At 42.1% G+C, this 20,931-nt stretch overlaps 3 protein-coding genes across 3 annotated transcripts; 2 read left to right on the plus strand and 1 right to left on the minus strand.

The window, feature by feature from the left end:
• Positions 1–573: 573 nt before the first annotated feature.
• Positions 574–2,609, plus strand: LOC129738094 (uncharacterized). Its single transcript, XM_055729280.1, has 3 exons — positions 574–590; positions 1,534–1,918; positions 2,019–2,609. Exons 1-3 carry the CDS (start codon positions 574–576, stop codon positions 2,607–2,609), a joined length of 993 nt encoding a protein of 330 aa, XP_055585255.1.
• A 37-nt stretch (positions 2,610–2,646) lies between these two features.
• On the plus strand, positions 2,647–3,597 carry LOC129738095 (uncharacterized protein K02A2.6-like). The gene has a single exon (XM_055729281.1). The coding sequence runs from the start codon at positions 2,647–2,649 to the stop codon at positions 3,595–3,597; it is 951 nt and encodes a 316-aa protein (XP_055585256.1).
• Positions 3,598–12,274: 8,677 nt separating this feature from the next.
• LOC129738906 (gastrula zinc finger protein XlCGF26.1-like) lies at positions 12,275–20,626 on the minus strand. Its single transcript, XM_055730240.1, has 5 exons — positions 20,192–20,626; positions 18,805–20,074; positions 18,678–18,739; positions 12,604–12,744; positions 12,275–12,480 (listed from the first exon to the last, which is right to left on the minus strand). Exons 1-5 carry the CDS (start codon positions 20,523–20,525, stop codon positions 12,368–12,370), a joined length of 1,920 nt encoding a protein of 639 aa, XP_055586215.1. The 5' UTR covers positions 20,526–20,626; the 3' UTR covers positions 12,275–12,367.
• Positions 20,627–20,931: the final 305 nt, after the last annotated feature.

Consider the following 20,931-nt stretch of genomic DNA (forward strand, 5'->3'; position numbering starts at 1 on the left):
GTTTATAGCATATCGCAGCTTGAGGTCTGGGTAGGAAGTTGTTCTGCAATTCCGGTGCTAGTCACGCGTTTTTTGTTTGTAATTTGTTTACGGCCATGTGGCAAAAGTGTACTATCGTTGCACCGCACCCATTACCCAAGCATACTCACTAAGGCACACACACACACATACTAACTTCCACTGCCTCTTGCTACCGAATCAAGAGGATCAGCACTCGAGCAGCAAATCCCGGCAAAGGGTTGGAGTTCGTGAGGGATTTTTTTTTCAATTGCCTGTGTGCAATTTTCGCTACAATTATTTATTTAAGGACTTTACACGAGTTGACTGCATCGTTTATGCGGGGGCTTGTGATATAGCTCAGTTGGCAAAGCAGTTGCCTCCTGAGCCGATGTTCGTGAGTTCGAGCCCAAGAGTAAACATCGAAGACAGCTGTATCGGATACGTTTTATTCAATCTGTTCGCCAAATGCATCGTTGAAACAGGGTTATCAACTGTTTTTCGAAAAAAATCTGGAAGATGTTGTCTTTATTCTCGCTCTGTGCAACAACCTTTTGTTTCTCTCGTATGTGTATCATGACAGAAATAAATAGGTAAGCAATCAGGAATTGTCGTATTGTTGAGAAGATAATGACAAATTCGTATGTGAAATTGTCCTGAAATTTAAAACTTGGGACAATCCCCTTCGATTATACTATATTATAGTCGGTTTGGGGACTTTTTTGAATTTCTCAAACCCTGGGGTCTAAAAAGCTTCGTCTTGGTCTAAATCTCATCCATGATTTTTTGCAAAAATTTTAACGAACGTTTACATGAGACATGGATATTGCTCGAGGAGGACCTGCGTACACTCGGAGTATTCGAGCGACGAGTGTTAAGAACCATCTTTGGCGGCGTACAGGAGAACGGAGTGTGGAGGCGAAGGATGAACCACGAGCTCGCGCGCCTCTACGGCGAACCCAGTATCAAGAAGGTGGTGAAGGCTGGCCGGATACGCTGGGCGGGACATCTTGCGAGAATGTCGGACGACTGTCCTGCAAAACAGGTGTTCGCTACGAATCCGGTAGGAACAAGACGAGCGGGTGCGCAACGAGCGAGGTGGTTAGACCAAGTGGAGCGTGATCTGGCGAACGTGGGGTGCCCGAGAAATTGGAGAACGGTTGCTATGAACCGAGTGAATTTTAGGAATTATGTTCGTCAAGTTATGTCGTGAGACGGAATACTATGTAAATAAAATAAATAAAATAACATGAGTAAATTTGAACTTTTAGTTTTGTATGGGAAAATTGAATATTTTGTACTGAAAAATCAACATCATTTTTGTTTCGTCTGTGGAACCGAGCCAGCTGATGGTTTTTGTGAGAATTTATTAAGTTCCTTAAGGACATTTTCCGCTAAACAACTTTCTCGCAGACCGTAACTTCGTATCTTTTACAACCCGACTAGTAGGCCGTTGTGTCTACCTACTAGCGTTGATCACCATAGTCAATCCAGTTTTGCCTTTTGACTAATAAACTAGTACTTTTTGTAAAACAGTCTTTTAAAGCTTTTAATTCGAAAGTACAACACTTTGGCGACGAGATTAAAGAACTCACGTTTGCAATCAACGCAAAATGGCACCACCAACCGAAAGATTGCTCGAAATGATTTGGGAGCAGAACGCCCGTTTGATGGTTATGATGGAGCGGTTCAACAACCAAGCCGCCCCAGCCCGGCAAGCAAGCGCGGTCCGGAGTTTATCATCGAGTCCCTGGCGTCGAACATAAAGGAGTTCTGTTACGATCCCGACAACGGTTTGGTGTTCGATAGATGGTTCCAGAAATACGAGGATCTATTCCTGAGAGACGGGGAAAATTTGGACGACGAGGCAAAAGTTCGCTTGCTGCTGAGAAGTTTAAGCATCCACGTGCACGACAAGTGCGTAAACTTTATTCTTCCAAACCATCCCCGTGAATTTTCCCGGCGACACCGTCGCAAAATTGAAGCAGTTATTCGGCGCGCGGATTTCGCTTTTCAACAAGCGGTATCAATGCTTCCAAGTAACCAAGCAACCGGAAGAGGATTACATAACCTACGCCGGACTCGTGAACAAGCGCTGCGAAGACTTTGAGCTGAATCGAATCACTGCCGATCAGTTCAAATCTTTGATTTTCATCTGCGGATCCCCGAAGGAATCCGACATCCGGACCAGGTTGCTGTCGAAATTGGAATCCGAAGGCGAAGGGGAATATAAACTGGAAACGTTAATCACTGAGTGCCAGCGTTTACATAACCTCAAATCTGACACGGCTATGCTGGAACGGAAGCAACCAACGACAGCTTCAATCTGCGCTATCAACAAGAAAAAGCCGTTGTATCAGCCCGCTTCTACATCAAAGGAACCGTCAAGCGTTCCCAGGAGTCCTTGCTGGCAGTGTGGGGGAATGCACTTTGTGCGTGACTGTCAATTTTCCAACCACACCTGCAAAGTCTGTAATAAAACGGGCCACAAGGAAGGCTACTGCAACTGCTTTTCGGCGAAGCCATCAGCCGAAAGCAGAAGAAAACCGAAAAGGAAACAGAAGCCCAATGTCAACGGAATTTTTGCTACCAACCGAGAAAGCTGGTGCTGAATCAAGAAAATTCCTGAGTGTCATCATCGACGGAGTGATGTTACGGTTGCAGTTTGACACAGCATCAGACATCACCGTCCTATCAAAGCGCTCATGGGAGAAACTTGGCTCACCACCGCTGCTTCCAACTGGTACCCAAGCAAAAACCGCTTCTGGAAATTCCCTCAACATCATCGGTCAACTGCAATATAGCATCACTCTGGGCAATACCACAAAATCTGGATTGTGCTATGTGACGAACCATCAACACCTGAATCTTTTCGGTCTGGACTGGATCGAAATGTTCGAATTGTGGTCACTTCCTCTTTCCACGATTTGCAACCAAGTTCAAACCAATCAAGCTACATCGATCCAGCACTACAAGGCGGCGTTCCCAAATGTTTTCAACAACACACTTGGGCATTGCAAGAAAACAAAAGTGCAACTGTTCCTCAAGCCGGTTGCACGACCCGGCACGACCTCAGTGGCAAAGGTTGACGCCGAAGTCGATTTTTCTCAATGGGCCGCTCCTATCGTCGTGGTAAGGAAACCAGGTGGCAAGGTTCGTATATGTGCTGATTATTCCACTGGATTGAATGCATCTCTTGAGGCCAACAATTATCCACTTCCGGTTCCGGAAGATATATTCTTTAAACTCAACGGTTGCAAGTTTTTCAGCATCATCGATCTCTCCGATGCATACCTTCAAGTAGAAGTGAACGACAAAGCCAAGAACATTCTCACAATCAACACACATCGAGGTCTCTACCGTTTCAATCGCCTCGCACCGGGAGTCAAGTCAGCACCCGGGACTTTCCAACAGCTCATGAACGGTATGATTGCGGATCTTGAGGGTGTGGAATCGTTCCTGGACGACATCATCGTCTTCAGCAAAACTTTTGACGATCATCACAAATTCCTCATCGCTCTTTTCAAGCGCCTTGAAGAATATGGTTTTCATCTGCAACATCCTCCAACATCGCATCAAGTATCTTGGGCACATTGTTGACGCCGACGGTCTGCATCCTGATCCAGCTAAGGTGGAAAATTGCCAAGATGCCACCCCCAAGCGACGTCACTACGTTGCGCTCTTTCCTGTGCGCAGTCAACTACTATGCCAAGTTCGTCAAAGAAATGCATCAACTAAGACATCCACTCGATGCTCTTCTCAAGAAGGATGTCAAATTCCATTGGTCCCGTGAATGTCAGCAATCCTTCGACAGGTTCAAAGCTATTCTTCAATCGTGGCAGCAGACGCATCAAAATCGGGAATAGGTGCCGTCATCATGCACCGATTTCCTGATGGTTCCCTCAAGGCGATTGCGCATGTAGCCAAGTCCCTGACGCAAGCAGAAGTCGGATACAGCCAAGTTGAGAAGGAAGGATTAGTTCTGGTGTTTGCGGTAACCAAATTCCACAGAATGTTACTCGGAAGAAAGTTTACGTTGCAAACGGACCATCAGCCGTTATTGCGAATTTTCGGCTCGAAAAAAGGAATTCCGTTGCACACCGCAAACCGTCTCCAGCGTTGGGCACTCACGTTGTTGTGCTACGATTTCAACATCGACAGGTATCGACAACTCAATTTGGCTATGCTGATGTGCTCTCTCGTTTAAAGCGGGCCAATGACTACACAACATTTGTACCAATGCGATGAAATTTTGTCGCTTTGAACACGATTTGCATGGTGTATGGCACTGCTTGAATGAGCGCCCAAACGATTGGAGTAAAATCGGTCGGGATCGAAATATTTTGTACAAACCATCCTCCCAGCCGGGGTGGAGATGGTTTTTTTTTGTTGCCGTTGCTGTTTTCGCCAGCAATCGTTTGTGTTCGCGTGAAAAATGTTTGTATAGTGTGTGGGCGAGCATAGATCAAACAATCGTCGTGGAATCATCGAATTTGTACAGGCCATTCGTGTAGTCTATGGCCCGCTTAATAAATAACCACACAAAACCAGACGAGGATTTCATCATTGCTGTGGTGCAATTGGAGGAAGACGTTCGTGTTCCACTAGACGAAGCGATAAGTTCCCTACCATTAACTCTTCGTATGGTTCGCGAAGCTACCAGTCGGAATCCTACTCTGCAGAAAGTCATCCAATTCATTCAAGCAGGGTGGCCCTCAAGCAACAACATTGAAGATGCAGCTGTTCGTCAATTTTACCCTCACCGTGAATCTTTTTTTTTTTTTTTTTTTTTTTCTCAAGGGATTTTAAGCATCACTGGCTTATTCATCCCGAAGTGGGTTGTTTCACGTATTGGAGGTAATTTTTTTTTTTGTAATTTTTTTTTTTTTTTGTTTTTGATTTTTTTTTTTTTGTATTTTTTTTGTGTTTTTTTTTTTGTGTTTTTTTGTGTTTTTTTTTTTTTTTTTTTTTTTTTTTTTTTTTTTGTGTATATTTTTTGTATTTTTTTTTTTGTGGGGGGGGGTAGGGTTTATATTTGATGAAGGAGTTGGGACTTTTTGAGGAAGCTTAATAGTTTTTTCTCTTCTTCAGGGCAGCAGGAAAGGATTTGTCGTAGGGAAGTTGCTAAAGAGCAGGAGAGTCTATGGGGTTGGTATTGAAGGCAGGAGGTAAGGATATGTTTAATGGTTATTGGTACTTGACAGGATGGGCAGTTGGGGGGATCTTCTTTAGTGATAAGGTGGATCTGTGTAAGCCTTGTATGGCCGATTCGGAGTCTGGTGAGGACTCTTCTCTCGGTGATGTTTTGTCTGTCTTGCCATTTTTCGGTGGTATTTTTCACCTCTCGGAGCTTGTTCTGTGGGGTGGCAGTCCATTCGCTGCCCCATGAGTTGTTGATTCTGCTTTTCATGTGTAGCATGGCATCGGACTGGGGGATGGAGTTGACGGTTGATGGGAGACTGGTACCGGCAGAGGCCAAACGGTCGGCTGCCTCGTTGCCGGGGATCCCGCAGTGTCCGGGTACCCAACAAAGGGTGATATTTTTTCTGGGGGCTGCCTCCGAGATGGAGTAAATCCACGCATGTTTAAGATTTCCGGCAGCTATAGCTGAAAGCACACTAGCTGAGTCGGAAAATATGATGGAGTGTGGGTTTGAGCGTTCAATTGCGTCGAGTAGAGCATAAGCTTCTGCGCTAAAGACAGTGCACATGTTGGGTAGGCCAAGGCTCCTATTATTCATATTATCGAATATGCCACATCCTACATTGCTACTGCTGTCCTTGGACCCATCGGTGTATATGTGAGGTAGGGCATGATATTTGTCTTGAATGAGTTGGAGAAAGTTGGGAAGGACTATTGCTGGGGGATTTCCCGCTTTGATTTGTTGCTTGAGGGAAAGGTCGACTTTGGGAATGGGATCATTCCAGTGCCGGATCTTGGGTCCAAGTCTAGGACAGATGTTGGGGAGAGGGTCACCTGTTAGTTCAGTTAGCAGGATGTTGGTTCTTTTTACCATTAATGAGCCGTTAGATGGACTGTTAGCCATGGTGCGTAGGGCTTTTGATGATAGGTGTTTGGATATTAGATACTTGAAGGGTAGTTGACCACTTTCGGCCATTAGGGAGGGTATGGGACTGGTTCGAAAGGCTGAGCTGATAAGGCGAACACACTCATTATATAATGGCTCAAGTTTTTCGCACACTTCCTCTAGTTCTCGGCTGATAAATCCAAGGCCGTACAGAAGGGAGGGGATCAGCCAGCCGTGCAGAAAGCGAAATAGGGAGTCTCGATGTGCTAAACTGGTTTTGTTGGTTAGTATTTTGAGGATGTTAATTTTGTTGGTGGAGTTTTTTCTTATTTTGTTGAGATGGCATCTAAAATTGAGCCGGTCATCTACCCAGACTCCTAGTAAGCGGAAGGAGTGTACAAGGGGGATGGTTTGGCTCAGCATGGTGAGAGGGGGGAGTTTTCGAAGTTTTCTTCGATTGGGCCCCAGATGTAGTAGTTTTGATTTTGCTGGGGAGAATTCAAAGCCGACAGTGGGAGCCCAAGTTTCGACAAGGTGAACGGCAGATTGGAGTCTTCTGCGGGCTAGGATGGGGAAAGGGGAGGTGGAAATGAGGAGTATGTCGTCTGCGTAGGTTAGGGTTATTATGTTGTTGGGAATTGTTTGGAAAAGGGTATTTATTGCTATGAGGAACAGGGTGGGGGCGATGACGGAGCCTTGGGGGACCCCGCCGTGGATGGGTTTCATTTGAGAGCGTACGCCGTTAATGAGTACTTGGATACGTCTGTTCGTGAGGAAATTGTTGATGTATTGCAACAGGCGCCCACCTATGTTCCATTTGACCAGTTGGTTGATAATGGCAATGCGATCAACCCTATCGAAGGCCTTAGAAAGGTCTAAAGAAAGACATTCAATGTGGTGGTGTTGGTTCAAGTGGGTCTCAAAGAGAATTTCAAGGTCATCGAAATAGTCATCTGTTGACTTTCCGGCCCGAAAAGCGTACTGTCGGGGGTCAAGGAGTTGTTGTTTTTCTAAGATGGTGTGAAGGCGGCGATTGACAATTCTCTCCATAATCTTGCCTGAGCAATCAAGGAGGGTGATAGGACGGTAGTTGTCGATTATTTGGGGGTTCAGGTTGGGTTTTTGGATGGGTATGACAAGTCCCACCTTCCAGCTATCGGGGAACACGCCCTCTGTCCAGATCTTATTTAATATTTCGAGAAATGTTAGTTTTCCAGATAGAGGTAGGTTTTTGAGACATGGGTAGCCAATGTCGTCTGGGCCAGCAGAGAGTCCTTTAACTTTTCGCAGGGCGAAATCAAGTTCGTTTAGGGTGAAGCGACAATTATAGTCGGAGTTCTGATTTGATGGGGAGGGAAAGGGGAGGATGACAGAATTGGAGGGGGTGGAGATATTAGAAAAATGGTCACAGAATGAATCGGCCAGCCTTGAGGGATCATTAATGTATTGTTTGTTAAGGAGGATGTGGAATGTATCTTTGCGGCAGCCACCGTTAAGAATTTTAATTTTAGACCATAGGACAGTGGAGGGTGTGTTCGGGTTGATTTGTTCAGTGAACTCTTGCCAGCACTTGGTTTTGGCATCTCTGACAATTCGTCTGGTCTGAGATCGGGCGATTTTAAATTCATTGAGGGCGGCGAGTTTTAGGGGGCCGTCGATGGTACATCTTTTCAAAGCGCGGAGCTTCTTACGGCGGTTTTTCACCGCATCTCTTACTTCGGGGCCCCACCATGGGACGGTGGATCGCCCGGGAATGCCACTGGTTCGGGGGATGGATAGAGAAGCTGCTTCGGATAAGATTTCGGTAAAGGATGTTATTGTTGCTGGTTTTTTTAGCGGAGATAAGGCTGTCAACAGTGAGTTGGTATTCGGGCCAGTTTGCTTCGTTGTACTTCAATCTAGGGCGGGTTAAAACTTTGGGGGTGGGTTGTTGTAGTTTAATTAGTATTGGTAGGTGATCACTACCGTGACAATCGTCCAATACCTCCCAGCTGAACCTTGGTCCCAGCTCCCATGAGACAAGGGACAGGTCCAAGGCGGCCATGTTACCGGTTGCAGGGTCAACACGGGTAGGCTGACAGTTGTTTAAGATGGTTAAGTTTTGAGCGACAGCAAGATTTTCTAGGAAAGCTCCTTTGTAGGATGTGTGGGAGCTTCCCCAAAAGGTGGAATGTGCATTGGGGTCGGTCATTATTATTATTGGAGGGGGCAATTGTGGGAAAAGATCTTCTAGTTTGTCGACGAAGTCACGATAGGACATTTGGGGGGGGATATACAATGAAACAGTAGTTATTTCTAGAGGGGCGTGTAGACGAGCGCATATTGCGTTAAGATCAGTATTGATGTTCAATAGCTGATGGGGGATGTTATTTTTAATGGCAAGTCCGGCACCTTGGCGGGAATTCGGGTTTGAGACGGTGTACAGGTGGTATCCTCGAATGAGGTTAGCGGGTATTGTGGTGTTACTAAGGATATCCTGTATAGCTAAAACTAGGGGGGAAAAATCCTTGATAATCATTTGGATTTCCGGAAGCCTAACGACAAGACCTCTGGTGTTCCACTGTATTGCAAAATTGGTAGACTTTTTCTGGGTTGGGGGATTGTTGCATCTCTTACCGTGGGGCTGTCTATTATTTGCGGGATTATTGTTGTGGGGGTGGCTATTATGGTTTGTATTGGCCATTTGTATATGAAGTAGGGAAGATTATGTATGGGTAAGAGAGTTTAATTTAATATGGCGAAAGGACTTACCGTTTGGATGAAGGGGTGGGTGGGGGTTTACCTGCCGATTGTGGGGGTCGGGCCTGGGGTGGTTGGTTCTTTTGGCGGCTCACTTTCGTCATTTGTTGGGGGGGACTGTCCATAGAGCTGTTTTGTCGGCTACGTTTCGGAGTTGAGGTGTGGCACTGAGTGTTGGGGGTCATCGTGTGACGTTCGGTGTCGGATTGGGAGTCTTCGGATTCAGAAACCTCGGAGTCTTGTGAGGTGGTAGAGTTGCCTACCAGGGTGGATTCGTTGTCGCTTTCCTTGGCTTGTTTCTTCAGCTGTTCCTTCAGTTGGGAGACTAGAAGCTCAAGTTCAGCGATTCAGAGGTCCTTGTCGTTGTTGGAAATTTGGGCGGGCGGAGTATTTACCGGATGATTGTTCATTTGTTGGCGGAACATTTTCGTTGCTTCGGTATGATTGAGGCCAAAGTCAACCTTCAGCCGGACAATGGATTGTTCTTGTTTGAAGAGGGGGCAGGAGCGATTCATTGCTGAATGGTTGCCTCCGCAGTTGGTGCAGTGTGGGGGGTTTGGGCATTCATCGTGTGGGCTTGATTCTCCGCAGTCAATGCAAATTGGGGTGTTGGGGCATCGGTTCTTGGAGTGACCAAACTTTCCGCATCGGTAGCACATAAGCGGCCGTGGGTAGTACGGTCTGGTGGTCACTCGGAGGAACCCGAAATAGATATGCGGGGGAGGGACAGAACCTTGTAGTGTAAGTACCATGGAGTTGGTGGGGGTGGTGTTTTCTCCCGTCTTTCTTAGGAAACGGAAAACCTTGGTGACTCCTTGATCGGCTAGGGATTTTTGAAGTTCGTCGTTGGTGAGGCCGTCGACGCTATTGCAAGAGACGACGCAGTGACACGAGTTTAGGGTTGGGTGTTGTTCGATGATGATTGGAGTTCCATCGGTGAGGCGATTGAGCTTCATCAGTTTCGCAGCTTGGGTCGGATTCCGTACTTTAAGCAGGTAGTTGGAACCACCATCGATTGGATTACCTCCTTCGATTTTACCCACTAGCTGCTCGACGGATGTGGAGATGGTGAATGGGTTTTTTGGAAGCTTGGAAGGGCTAACAGGTTTTAAACGAAGGAAAAGAATTTCCCCATGTTCGCCACGGGGATCCAACCATTCGGGAACCGTTCTTGCGTTTCGGCTTGGCCGGAGGGTGGAATGCCCCCAAACCGGAGGAGGGTCCCCCATCATGATGGAAAAAGTGCCCTCTGGGCGTAGAATGTGTCGAAGACGATACACTGGAAAAGTTCTTTGAACGACGCGTAGGAAAAATACCAAGTGGATGGTATATCGAGAGGATGTCTGTGATTTAGAAAGACTTGTAAATCAGACTGAAAGCACTTTACGGAGCGAAGGGAAAAAGCAACCGTTCGAGAGCGCGGTCAAAACAAGACTCACTGATGACTGTCACCGTGAATCTCTCTCCGTGATTCAAAATTGTCTGATGATGACCGACCGATTAGTAATTCCTGAATGCTTCCGTCAACGCATTCTCAAGCAACTACATCGTGGACATCCTGGGATTGAGCGGATGAAGGCCATTGCCCGAAGTCACGTCTTCTGGCCCAAAATTGATGCAGCCATCGAAACATTCGTCAAGCAATGTGGTAATTGTGCATCCCATTCCAAGTCACCACCGAAACTTCCACCACAGCCGTGGCCGCAAGCGAAGACCCCCTGGGAGCGAATCCATATTGACTTCGCTGGTCCTTTCTTCGATCAACATTTTCTAGTCGTTGTGGATGCGCATTCCAAATGGCCGGAAATTCGAATCCTTCGATCACCTTCAACATCAGCCGTGGTCGAATTTCTAGAAGAGCTGTTCGCCCGATTTCCATCGACGAAATCCATCGACGATTGGGCAGGCAGAGAGGTTTGTGGACACACTCAAGCGGTCGATGTTGAAAATCAACGAGAGAGAAAATATCAACAAAACGCTACAGGTATTCCTCCAAACTTACCGATCCACTCCAAGCCGAATTTTGAATGGAAAATCTCCAGCAGTATTAATGATTGGCCGTGGTATGCGTACATTGTTAAGTTTGCTGCGTCCAATTAAACAATCATTTCCCAAGGCTACAAGTTGTTCCGTTCTCAAGCCCGGTGACAAAGTTTATGCCAAACTTTACAACACGAACAAATGGAAATGGGCATCCGGAGTGATTGTCGAAGCGTTTGGTTAAGTCAACTTTAACATACTCTTGGATGATTGGCATGGTAGAAGGAAACTCATCCGCTCACATGCCAACCAAATCAAGCGGCGTGAGAGTGAAACAACAAGTGGTAGCCATTCACCATTGAACATCCTTGTTGATATATTTGGATTGCCATCAACAAAACAGCAGGACACCACATCATCACAGCGTTCCGAATTGAAGTTTTAGCAACCCAGTACGTCGAACCAATTCAACCGTGTTCCTCTGCTACTATTAACGATCCTGAAAACCAGCTCGACTCAACTATCGAAGCAGACGATCAAGCAGAATTCCTGGAAGCCGTTGAAGAACAGAGCCCTCAACAATCAACCCAAGAACGTATTCCTCCAGGTTCCAGCCGACCTCAGCGTATGACCAGAATGCCGTCAAGATTTGAGCCTTACCTAGTATTCTGGAAATAAGAAGGGAGGGATTTTACAACCCGACTAGTAGGCCGTTGTTTCTACCTAGTAGTGTTGATCACCATAGTAACGACATAGCTAGAATAATTTGTCAGTCCAGTTTTGCCTTTTGACTAATAAACTAGTACTTTTTGTAAAACAGTCTTTTAAAGCTTTTAATTCGAAAGTACAACAGTATCTTATTAGACAAAAAAGTAATTAGCTATTAAATAGGGATATGTCTTTTCACACTGATAAACAATAAATTCAATTGACAAACCGTTAATAACTTTTTTGTCTAAAATGATACGAAGTTATGATATTCGACAAAGTTGTTAATGCGGAAAATTTCCTGTAAGAAATTTATAAATTGGCACAAAAAGCATTAGCTCGGTTCCACAGAAGAAACAAAAATGATGTTGATTTTTCAGTACAAAACATTCAATTTTCCCATACAAACCTAAAAGTTCAAATGTACTCATGTAAACGTTACTTAAAAATTCTGCAAAAAATCATGGATGAGTTTTGGACCAAAACGAAGCTTTTAAGACCCCAGGGTTTGAGAAATTCAAAAATGACCCCAAATCGACTCAGTCTAATGAACACGGCATTGTAGGAAGAAAGCAAATCCAACAGAAAAAGCTAACTGGAAGACCTCGTCGATTTGATACAATGAACCAGGAACTATTTTATTTTCTTTATTTTTCTAATCTGAATTATTCTATTCTTTTAGCTTATCCCCTTGAATGAATGTGAATAAAAATATGAATTACGATTTTTTCATGTTCAATAAATGTGAAATGATTTTTCGGATGCTAGGGACCTACCTAAATTCGAGATTACTAAAAATGGAAGAAATACTTTTGGAAATATGTGCTTTATTGTACGATGCATGAAACTGAAAAACGATTTACCTTAGTAGCAATAGACAACAAGTTAGTTTAATCGAAAACTATTGCTCTTATTCTAATCGGATTCGTCGTCCTCTTCCATGTGCTGCTGTTGCAAGTGTTTCTGGAGGCTCTTCAGATTAGTGAAGGGTATACCGCACACACTGCACTCCATGATTTCAACATCGGCTGCAAGAATAATACCAATTAATAATACGGATTTTGGCGTTGTTAGGGCATCTGTAACAGCTGATTCACCGTGATGGACACCGAATTATGTATGTATATGTTTCTTATTAGGCATTTACTTACGCGTACTTTGTTGATGAATAATTTGGCCTTCTTTTTTTGGTGATGGAGAGCTTTGACCATGATTCGACCGTTCGTGTTCTGCCCGTAAACGTCTGGTGATGAAAGTTTTCTCGCAGAACCTGCACTTATGAGGTTTGATTCCTGTTGAAGAAAAAAAATATAGATAATATCAAGAAATCAAACTCGGATTTATCATATTTTGAGTCTAATGTAAAGATTTTCTTGTGATGGAAATAGCAACATCGAACATATCTCTATTCTATATCTTTTCTTTATCTATATCTTTTCCACTAGGTTAGTGTAGTGGATTATAGTGGGATTAAAAATAATAATTAAGAAATAATAACCTCTCTGTTAAAGGTTAAAAATTTTAAAGAAAAACAGTAGACAAATTCTTTGAGTGTAAAAAATCCAACCGTACCTCTCTAACAAAGAAAAAGAAGCCGCATTGAGAGATATCATGAATGTGTGTGAGAGAAAGCGAAAATCGAGAGTCTGGGAACATTCGTTCCCCTGCGGGGGGGCAGAGGTGCAAAGCATCGCATCATTTTGTAAGCAACGTTTGACTTTTTCCCGACCACATCAAAGTAACTTCATCTTCGAAAGCGTCGGCTTGCGAACATAGCACGCCGACTTTTGATTGTAAATGAACGCATCGCAACGACGCACACAGGGGTAAATGAACCTAATAAGCGATCAAAATTATTTGCGGACAAACGGTAAACGATAGACATTTGATGTCTTCGCAACATTTTTATATTTTTTGATGATCTATCAAATTCTTGAAAGAAAAAAGTGATTTTTTCATCTGGAAGGGAGATAAAAAAATTATTTCTTGAAATAATTAGTTTAGTGTCTTGATGTCTTCACAAAAGTTGTAGATCTTATTATTTTAAGCAACTTTGTTGAAGACATCATAAAGATCGCATGAAATTCAAAAAAGTTACGAGCATTTAAAAAATAACGAAAATTTTAACAAGTAATTTTGAGTGTTTATTTAATATCTTTTTAAGTACACGATTTTCAAACCTGGTATATTTGAGAAAGTTGTTCAAATTGTTAAAACACACAGTTTTGTAGAACATTTCAAATATATATTTCAACTAAGAAAGGAGATATACTGCAAAATATCCAAAATAATGCATTTTTTCAGTAAGTTATAACCTTAAGAGTTCGGACGAGTTCGGATAATTTTTTAAGTGGGTTTTGTTGGTCAAGTTATTGGCTTTCCATTGATATATACATTAAACATTAGTTTTGAATAGATTTTGTTCAAACAAGCAATCAAAAATGAGCTTTTTCCTCTTAAAACAGGAAAAATTGAGGTTTTTTTTCTTCGAATTTTAAGTGTTTCTAAAGGAAAAAGCTCATTATTGATTGCTAGTTTGCAGAAAATCTATTCAAAACTAATGTTTAATGTATATATCAATGGAAAGCCAATAACTTGATCAACAAAATCCACTCAAAAAATTATCCGAACTCGTCCGAACTCTTAAGGTTATAACTTACAGAAAAAATGCATTATTTTGGATATTTTGCAGTATATCTCCTTTCTTAGTTGAAATATGTATTTAAAATGTTCTACAAAATTGTGTGTTTTAACAATTTGAACAACTTTCTCAAATATACCAAGTTTGTAAATCGTATACTTAAAAAGATATTAAATAAAAACTCAAAATTACTTGTTAAAATTCTCGTTATTTTTTAAATGCTCGTAACTTTTTTGAATTTCATGCGATCTTTATGATGTCTTCAACAAAGTTGCTTAAAATAATAAGATCTACAACTTTTGTGAAGACATCAAGACGCTAAGCTAATTATTTCAAGAAATAATTTTTTTATCTCCCTTCCAGGTGAAAAAATCACTTTTTTCTTTCAAGAATTTGATAGATCATCAAAAAATATAAAAATGTTGCGAAGACATCAAACGTCTATCGTTTACCGTTTGTGCGCAAATAATTTTGATCGCTTATTAGGTTCATTTACCCCTGTGTGCGACGCTGAGGCACGATTGGTTCAAATGACTGCATCTCTTAAGTTCATTCCGATGCTTTGCGAACAGTTCGCCTACTGATTTTAAGGCGACGTCAACCGAAGGATCCGTTCGTTTGAATTTATCGGAGATAAGTTCAAACGACCTTATCGAGATAGGGTCGTTTGAACATTCAATTGAATGTTCACTTTTGAACGTTCAATTGAATGTTCGTCTGATGCGTTCGGCAGCCTAAGGCAAGAAGCCGAGCCGTGTTAGGATGGGATGGATTATCGATATGGTGTATTGCTTACGTGTGGTGTTCGGACGTCGCTCGACGATAGAGGGTGTCGGATGTCTTGTTGCGCGCGGATGACTAGGTAAAGCGAATGAGGCGCAGTTACAGTTTCATTTAAAGGTCCAATTTTACTGAATAAAATGCAAACCGCCCAACTACGGTTGGGCTTGTAAGAGATTGTTTATTCTTTTTCATTCCAATTTGCGGATATTGGCTGTTTGCTTCAGTTCTGAACCTAAAACTAAAGCAAACCATCAATATCCGCGAAATTTAATTTCAGGATCAGTATGCATGAAAATCTGTTTTCAGATTTCAGATTCCCATTTCAGATTCAGATTTCAGATTCAAACTTCAGATTCAGATTTCAGATTCAGATTTCAGATTCAGATTTCAGATTCAGATTAAGATTTCAGATTCAGATTTTAGATTCAGATTTCAGATTCAGATTTCAGATTCAGATTTCAGATTCAGATTTCAGATTCAGATTTCAGATTCAGATTTCAGATTCAGATTTCAGATTCAGATTTCAGATTCAGATTTCAGATTCAAACTTCAGATTCAGATTTCAGATTCAGATTTTTAGATTCAGATTTCAGATTCAGAAATTCAATCTGAATCTGAAATCTGAATCTGAAATCTGAATCTGAAATCTGAATCTGAAATCTGAATCTGAAATCTGAATCTGAAATCTGAATCTGAAATCTGAATCTGAAATCTTAATCTGAATCTGAAATCTGAATCTGAAATCTGAATCTGAAATCTGAATCTGAAATCTGAATCTGAAATCTGAATCTGAAATCTGAATCTGAAATCTGAATTTGAATCTGAATCTGAATCTGAAATCTGAATCTGAAATCTGAATCTGAAATCTGAATCTGAAATCTGAATCTGAAATCTGAATCTGAAATCTGAATCTGAAATCTGAATCTGAAATCTGAATCTGAAGTTTGAATCTGAAATCTGAATCTGAAATGGGAATCTGAAATCTGAAAACAGATTTTCATGCATACTGATCCTGAAATTAAATTTCGCGGATATTGATGGTTTGCTTTAGTTTTAGGTTCAGAACTGAAGCAAACAGCCAATATCCGCAATTGGAATGAAAAAGAATAAACAATCTCTTACAAGCCCAACCGTAGTTGGGCGGTTTACATTTTATTCAGTAAAATTGGACCTTTAAATGAAACTGTAACTGCGCCTCATTCGCTTTACCTAGTCATCCGCGCGCAACAAGACATCCGACACCCTCTATCGTCGAGCGACGTCCGAACACCACACGCAAGCAATGCACCATATCGATAATCCATCCCATCCTAACACGGCTCGGCTTCTTGCCTTAGGCTGCCGAACGCATCAGACGAACATTCAATTGAACGTTCAAAAGTGAACATTCAATTGAATGTTCAAACGACCCTATCTCGATAAGGTCGTTTGAACTTATCTCCGATAAATTCAAACGAACGGATCCTTCGGTTGACGTCGCCTTAAAATCAGTAGGCGAACTGTTCGCAAAGCATCGGAATGAACTTAAGAGATGCAGTCATCTGAACCAATCGTGCCTCAGCGTCGTTGCGATGCGTTCATTTTTTTCAACCACAAGTTAGGCGTCGTAGCTGATCTTAACCTTTTCAAGAAATAATCAGCTTGCGACTTTTTCTCGACGACGTTTGCGCTGAACGTTCATTTGCACCTCTGGCGGGGGGATAGAGAACGTACGAAAAAAACGAATGAGCATTCCGTTAACAATTGTTGAGACGAGCGGTCGCAGCCACGGTCCTGCATTCCAGATTCCAGAATATGACTGAAAAACGACACGACAGTTAGGACTGCAGGAAATCATCTCTTCATTCAGTCGACTCATGCCTACCATGCCTTTTCTGGCTATTTGGCGCTCGTTTCTGAGTTTGCGAACGGAAATTCCAGCTCATGCATGAGACTTCCCCGTCTTCTGTCCTTCCTGAAACTTCGGAATACTCTTCTTCGGTCAACAAGTCACACACTTATTAGAAAGTTTCGGAAATTGACTTCCAGCTTCTCTGTAGGGCACCCCCTTCTTCTTCATTTCGTGGACAATTTGAATCATTCTCCTCCGTTCTGGGCAATTTCCCTTGCAAGTTAGGCACACCCCTGCATTGGAGCATTTTTCTCAAGTGGCATGACTCCTTGAGCAACTGGCACACCGCGTATCCGCTGTACATTGTTTCTTTTCGTGCCCAAAACCCCAGCAATTCAAGCACTGTTTGACTGGAAATAAACATCCTTCAACCTCTAAAGCAGTTGCCATACACCTTGATTCGACCCGGAACCTTGCTTCCCTCGACGGATACTTTTATATTTTCGGTAAGCACCAGTGATTCGTTCTTCTTGCATTGAAAGTGGAGTGTATACTTTCATAACCTTGTACTCACACTCCTTAAAGGACTTGCGTTTGAAGATCTGGAGGTTGTGTGTTTTGAAGTCGATTTTCTCAAATTTTTCGTGATCATTCGTCGCATTTAGCTCAACTCTAAGTCTGAAACGGGCCAGCTTTTTCACCTCCTTGAAACCGGCGAAGTTTGCACTCTTTAAGATTTTCGCCAGTCTGAGCGGGTGCTTGCATGCATAGTCCCGCATTGAACTTGATGGGTTGCAGCAAGGCAAGGATTTCAATCAACAGTTACATCGATCAAGAATTCTTAAGTTAGAGTTGATTTCTGTTCGTAATGTGTCCCAATTTATGTTCACTTGACCCTCGTCAGTCCCTGAAATTTTTACCCGTTGCAGTCCATGGAGTGTAAATTTTACACTCCTGACTAAAACCAATATGTGTATCTCTCTTTTTACCCAAACGATTTTCACAAAATTTATAGTTTTGGAAACCTCGTAATGTAACTCAATTATGTTTCTCAGACAATATTCACCTACAACTCCAGTTTTCCGTTATTCAAGCCTTAGAAAAAAAAAACCGAAAAAACATGCCTATAGATCAACTAAGAAATGCTCAAAATAAAATTTCATTAGCGACCAAGGAAGATGAAGTTAGGATCTATACGTTGCAGAAAAGGATAATTTTTTTTCTTTGAAATTTTTTAAGATCATGACTATGACCACAAATCAATCAATCGTCAAAATTGTTTAAGTCACACTCACATCTAATGAATTTTAGACAAAAGATTGGAAAATTGACTTAATTCTGCACCATTTTTGCATTTTTAGATTTTCAAGATACGAAACACAGAATTTTTGACGAATTTTCAAATGTAGCTGTTTTTCGAACCTTTTGTCAATTTGCAATTTCTCAAGAATTAAATTTAACTTTGCACTGGATTTTGAGTATAATAACGCGAGATTTACGTTAGAAATTTTAGAAAGGAAATTTCATACCGATTCTTGTATTCATAAAACGGAGTAGCGCCAATTGAAGTTTTAGGCGACTGTTGATGCGAATGCGAAGTGTATGAAATATCGTATTTTTGTTTAAGAATCCAACTCTGAATTGAAATAACAATTTTTAATTTACCATTAAAAATATTAATTTCGAAATGCATTCTATTTCAGGTTTTTTGAAAACTCACATTAAATCAAAATTGAATTCATATTTTAGGGATTGGAATTCTTTAAAAATATTCGAAATGGCATTCCAAACTCTAGTAGCACCTTTCATTTTGAAGAAAGTGTTTTTGAATAGTGATGATATCCAAAAAAAAAAAAAAAATAGAAACATCAAAAAACAAAATACTTTTTAAAAATTTTCATAACTTTAAGAAGGTGTAGTAAAGCACACCGGGTAAGCTATAGTTACATATACAACCAAAAAAAACATACCAGTATGGCTCATCTCGTGACGCTGCCGATTGGTATGGTCGGCGAAGGATTTCTCGCAATAGCTGGAAGCAATAAAAAATTACCATGAACATCAGAAGAAATCTTCTAGGGAGCTAAAGATGCCTACTTGCAATGATACGGCCGTTCTCCGGTGTGGGTACGGGTGTGGAGCTGCAGTGCATACTTAATTTTGAATGCTTTCGGGCAATACTGACACTGGAATGCCTTCTGGTCCGAATGTATTCGCTCGTGATTTATCAGCGAACCCTTACGCTGGAAGCCAGCCCCACAAACGGAGCAAACGTAGGGTCTATCAGTCTGATGGGAAATGGAATGCGCCTTCAAATCTCCCTTGGTTGCGAAAGCTTTGGGGCACTCTGGACACTTGAAGGCTCTCTCGGACCGATGTTTAGTTTCATGGTTAGCCAAAGCGACTGATGTGATGAACTTAAGACCACAAATGGTGCACTGCAGCTTGTCACTTTTGTATACGCGCTTTTGATGCTTACGCAGTGAGTCTTGATTTGTGAAGCATTTGAAACAAACGGGACAGGCAAATGGTTTATCTTGATTTTCTGGCAGTTCCAAATTGAACTTATTGACCCTGTGAGCACTGTGGGCATGTTCCAGCAGATCTTCGTCGGTCTTGAAGGCCAATCCACAAGCCTGAGCACAGCAAATGTAGCCCTGCCGATAGTCCGGCTGTAAACGAATTGGAGCTAGCACCGAAGACTGCAGGACTTTCCGCTGCGGATGATTGTGGGCATGGTTACGACGAGTTTTCGGATTAATAATCTTCTGGTTGCAGCGAACGCATTCGTAAATTTTCATCGTTTTAGTTTGTTTTATGTGTATTTGCAGACCATTCACATTTGTATACCTTCTATAGCACGTGGTACAAACGTAAGGTCTCGACGAATTCTTGCTTGTCTTGGATGCATGAACCGCACTGTGCTCCTTCAACTCTTCCTCGGTCGAAAAAACCTGGTAGCATCCACAACAAACCAACTCATCAGCCGTTCTTTCAACAATTCGGAATGTTTCAAGTTCGATTTCGTCCAATTCATCGTGTTTCAGTTGTGCTTTATCGTCGATATTGTCCTGCTCGATTTCTGCCTTTGTCCTTCGTTTTTGTTTTTTGGTTTGCTCCAAACTTTTTGAATCGTTATTGCCGGAATCATTGTCAAATCCTATGAACTCTGTGTCGGACTCTCCACCCTCGTTTTGGCCATCAAACATTACATCGAAATCAAGCTCTTTTTCTTCCTCTTCGGGGTCTTCCTCCTTCATTGTGAAATCATCTTCGAATTCCAGATATTCTTCCTCCAAAATATGGACTTCGGTTTCTTCCGCTAGGGTATATTCCTCCTTGAGATCGACCGGCTGCTGCTTTACATCTGAAAGAAGGATGATTTTTGTTGAGTTTTCCCAAGGCCTCGGGCAGGAACACTCAATACAGCGAATAAAATATGTATTTTCAAACAAAACTGAAAAGACCATCAACAAAATCTTACCTTCCGACGTTGAAGCACTAGCGATAAGTTCCACGGCTTGGACCGGCTTCGGTCCGAGGCCCGATTTTAACTGCCGCCGCAATGTTCGGTCCGAATGGCGCACCTTTTTGATGAACGCCACAAACTGTCTCAATTGTTGTACACACTTCTGACAAACACGGTCCGGCAGCCCGATCTTCAGATCCATCTGGATGGCGGTCAATTCTTCGACCACATTTGCGATCGGAGCGTCCTCCTCCAGACTGGAAGAGAGCGATACGAAAGAAGCCGCATCGCCGACCATACAGGTGCGGCAGATTTCAACTTCACCTGTTGATGTTCGCTTTGGTTTCATAGCTCCTGTTTCGAATTATATCACGAATAATAAGTTGAACAGTCTAATTAAATTGAAAAGAATTTGCGATAAAAACTTCAGGGGAAAATTGCAAATTTAACGCCGTTTGTTTACAATTTTTTAAGTCGAGGGGTCTACGATTGTTTGTTTACGCTTATGTGTAATCGTGTACACTCTAGAGATGCCAGGTGTTCTGATTTTTCCGGGTTTTTCCTGATTTTTAAAGGTGTCCTGATTTAACCTAATTTTTCTTTGAAACGGTATTTTTTGCACTATTTTTTTTTAATTTTCAAAAAAAATACAAATTTGAATTCAATTTAAACTTAAATGATTAAGACATTGAACCAATCTGAAATAAAATAGTTTAACCTATTAACCGATGATAATCATTGACTCAAATAATATT

Source organism: Uranotaenia lowii, chromosome 1, assembly GCF_029784155.1.
Source record: "Uranotaenia lowii strain MFRU-FL chromosome 1, ASM2978415v1, whole genome shotgun sequence".
NCBI classification, from domain to species: Eukaryota; Metazoa; Arthropoda; class Insecta; order Diptera; family Culicidae; genus Uranotaenia; species Uranotaenia lowii.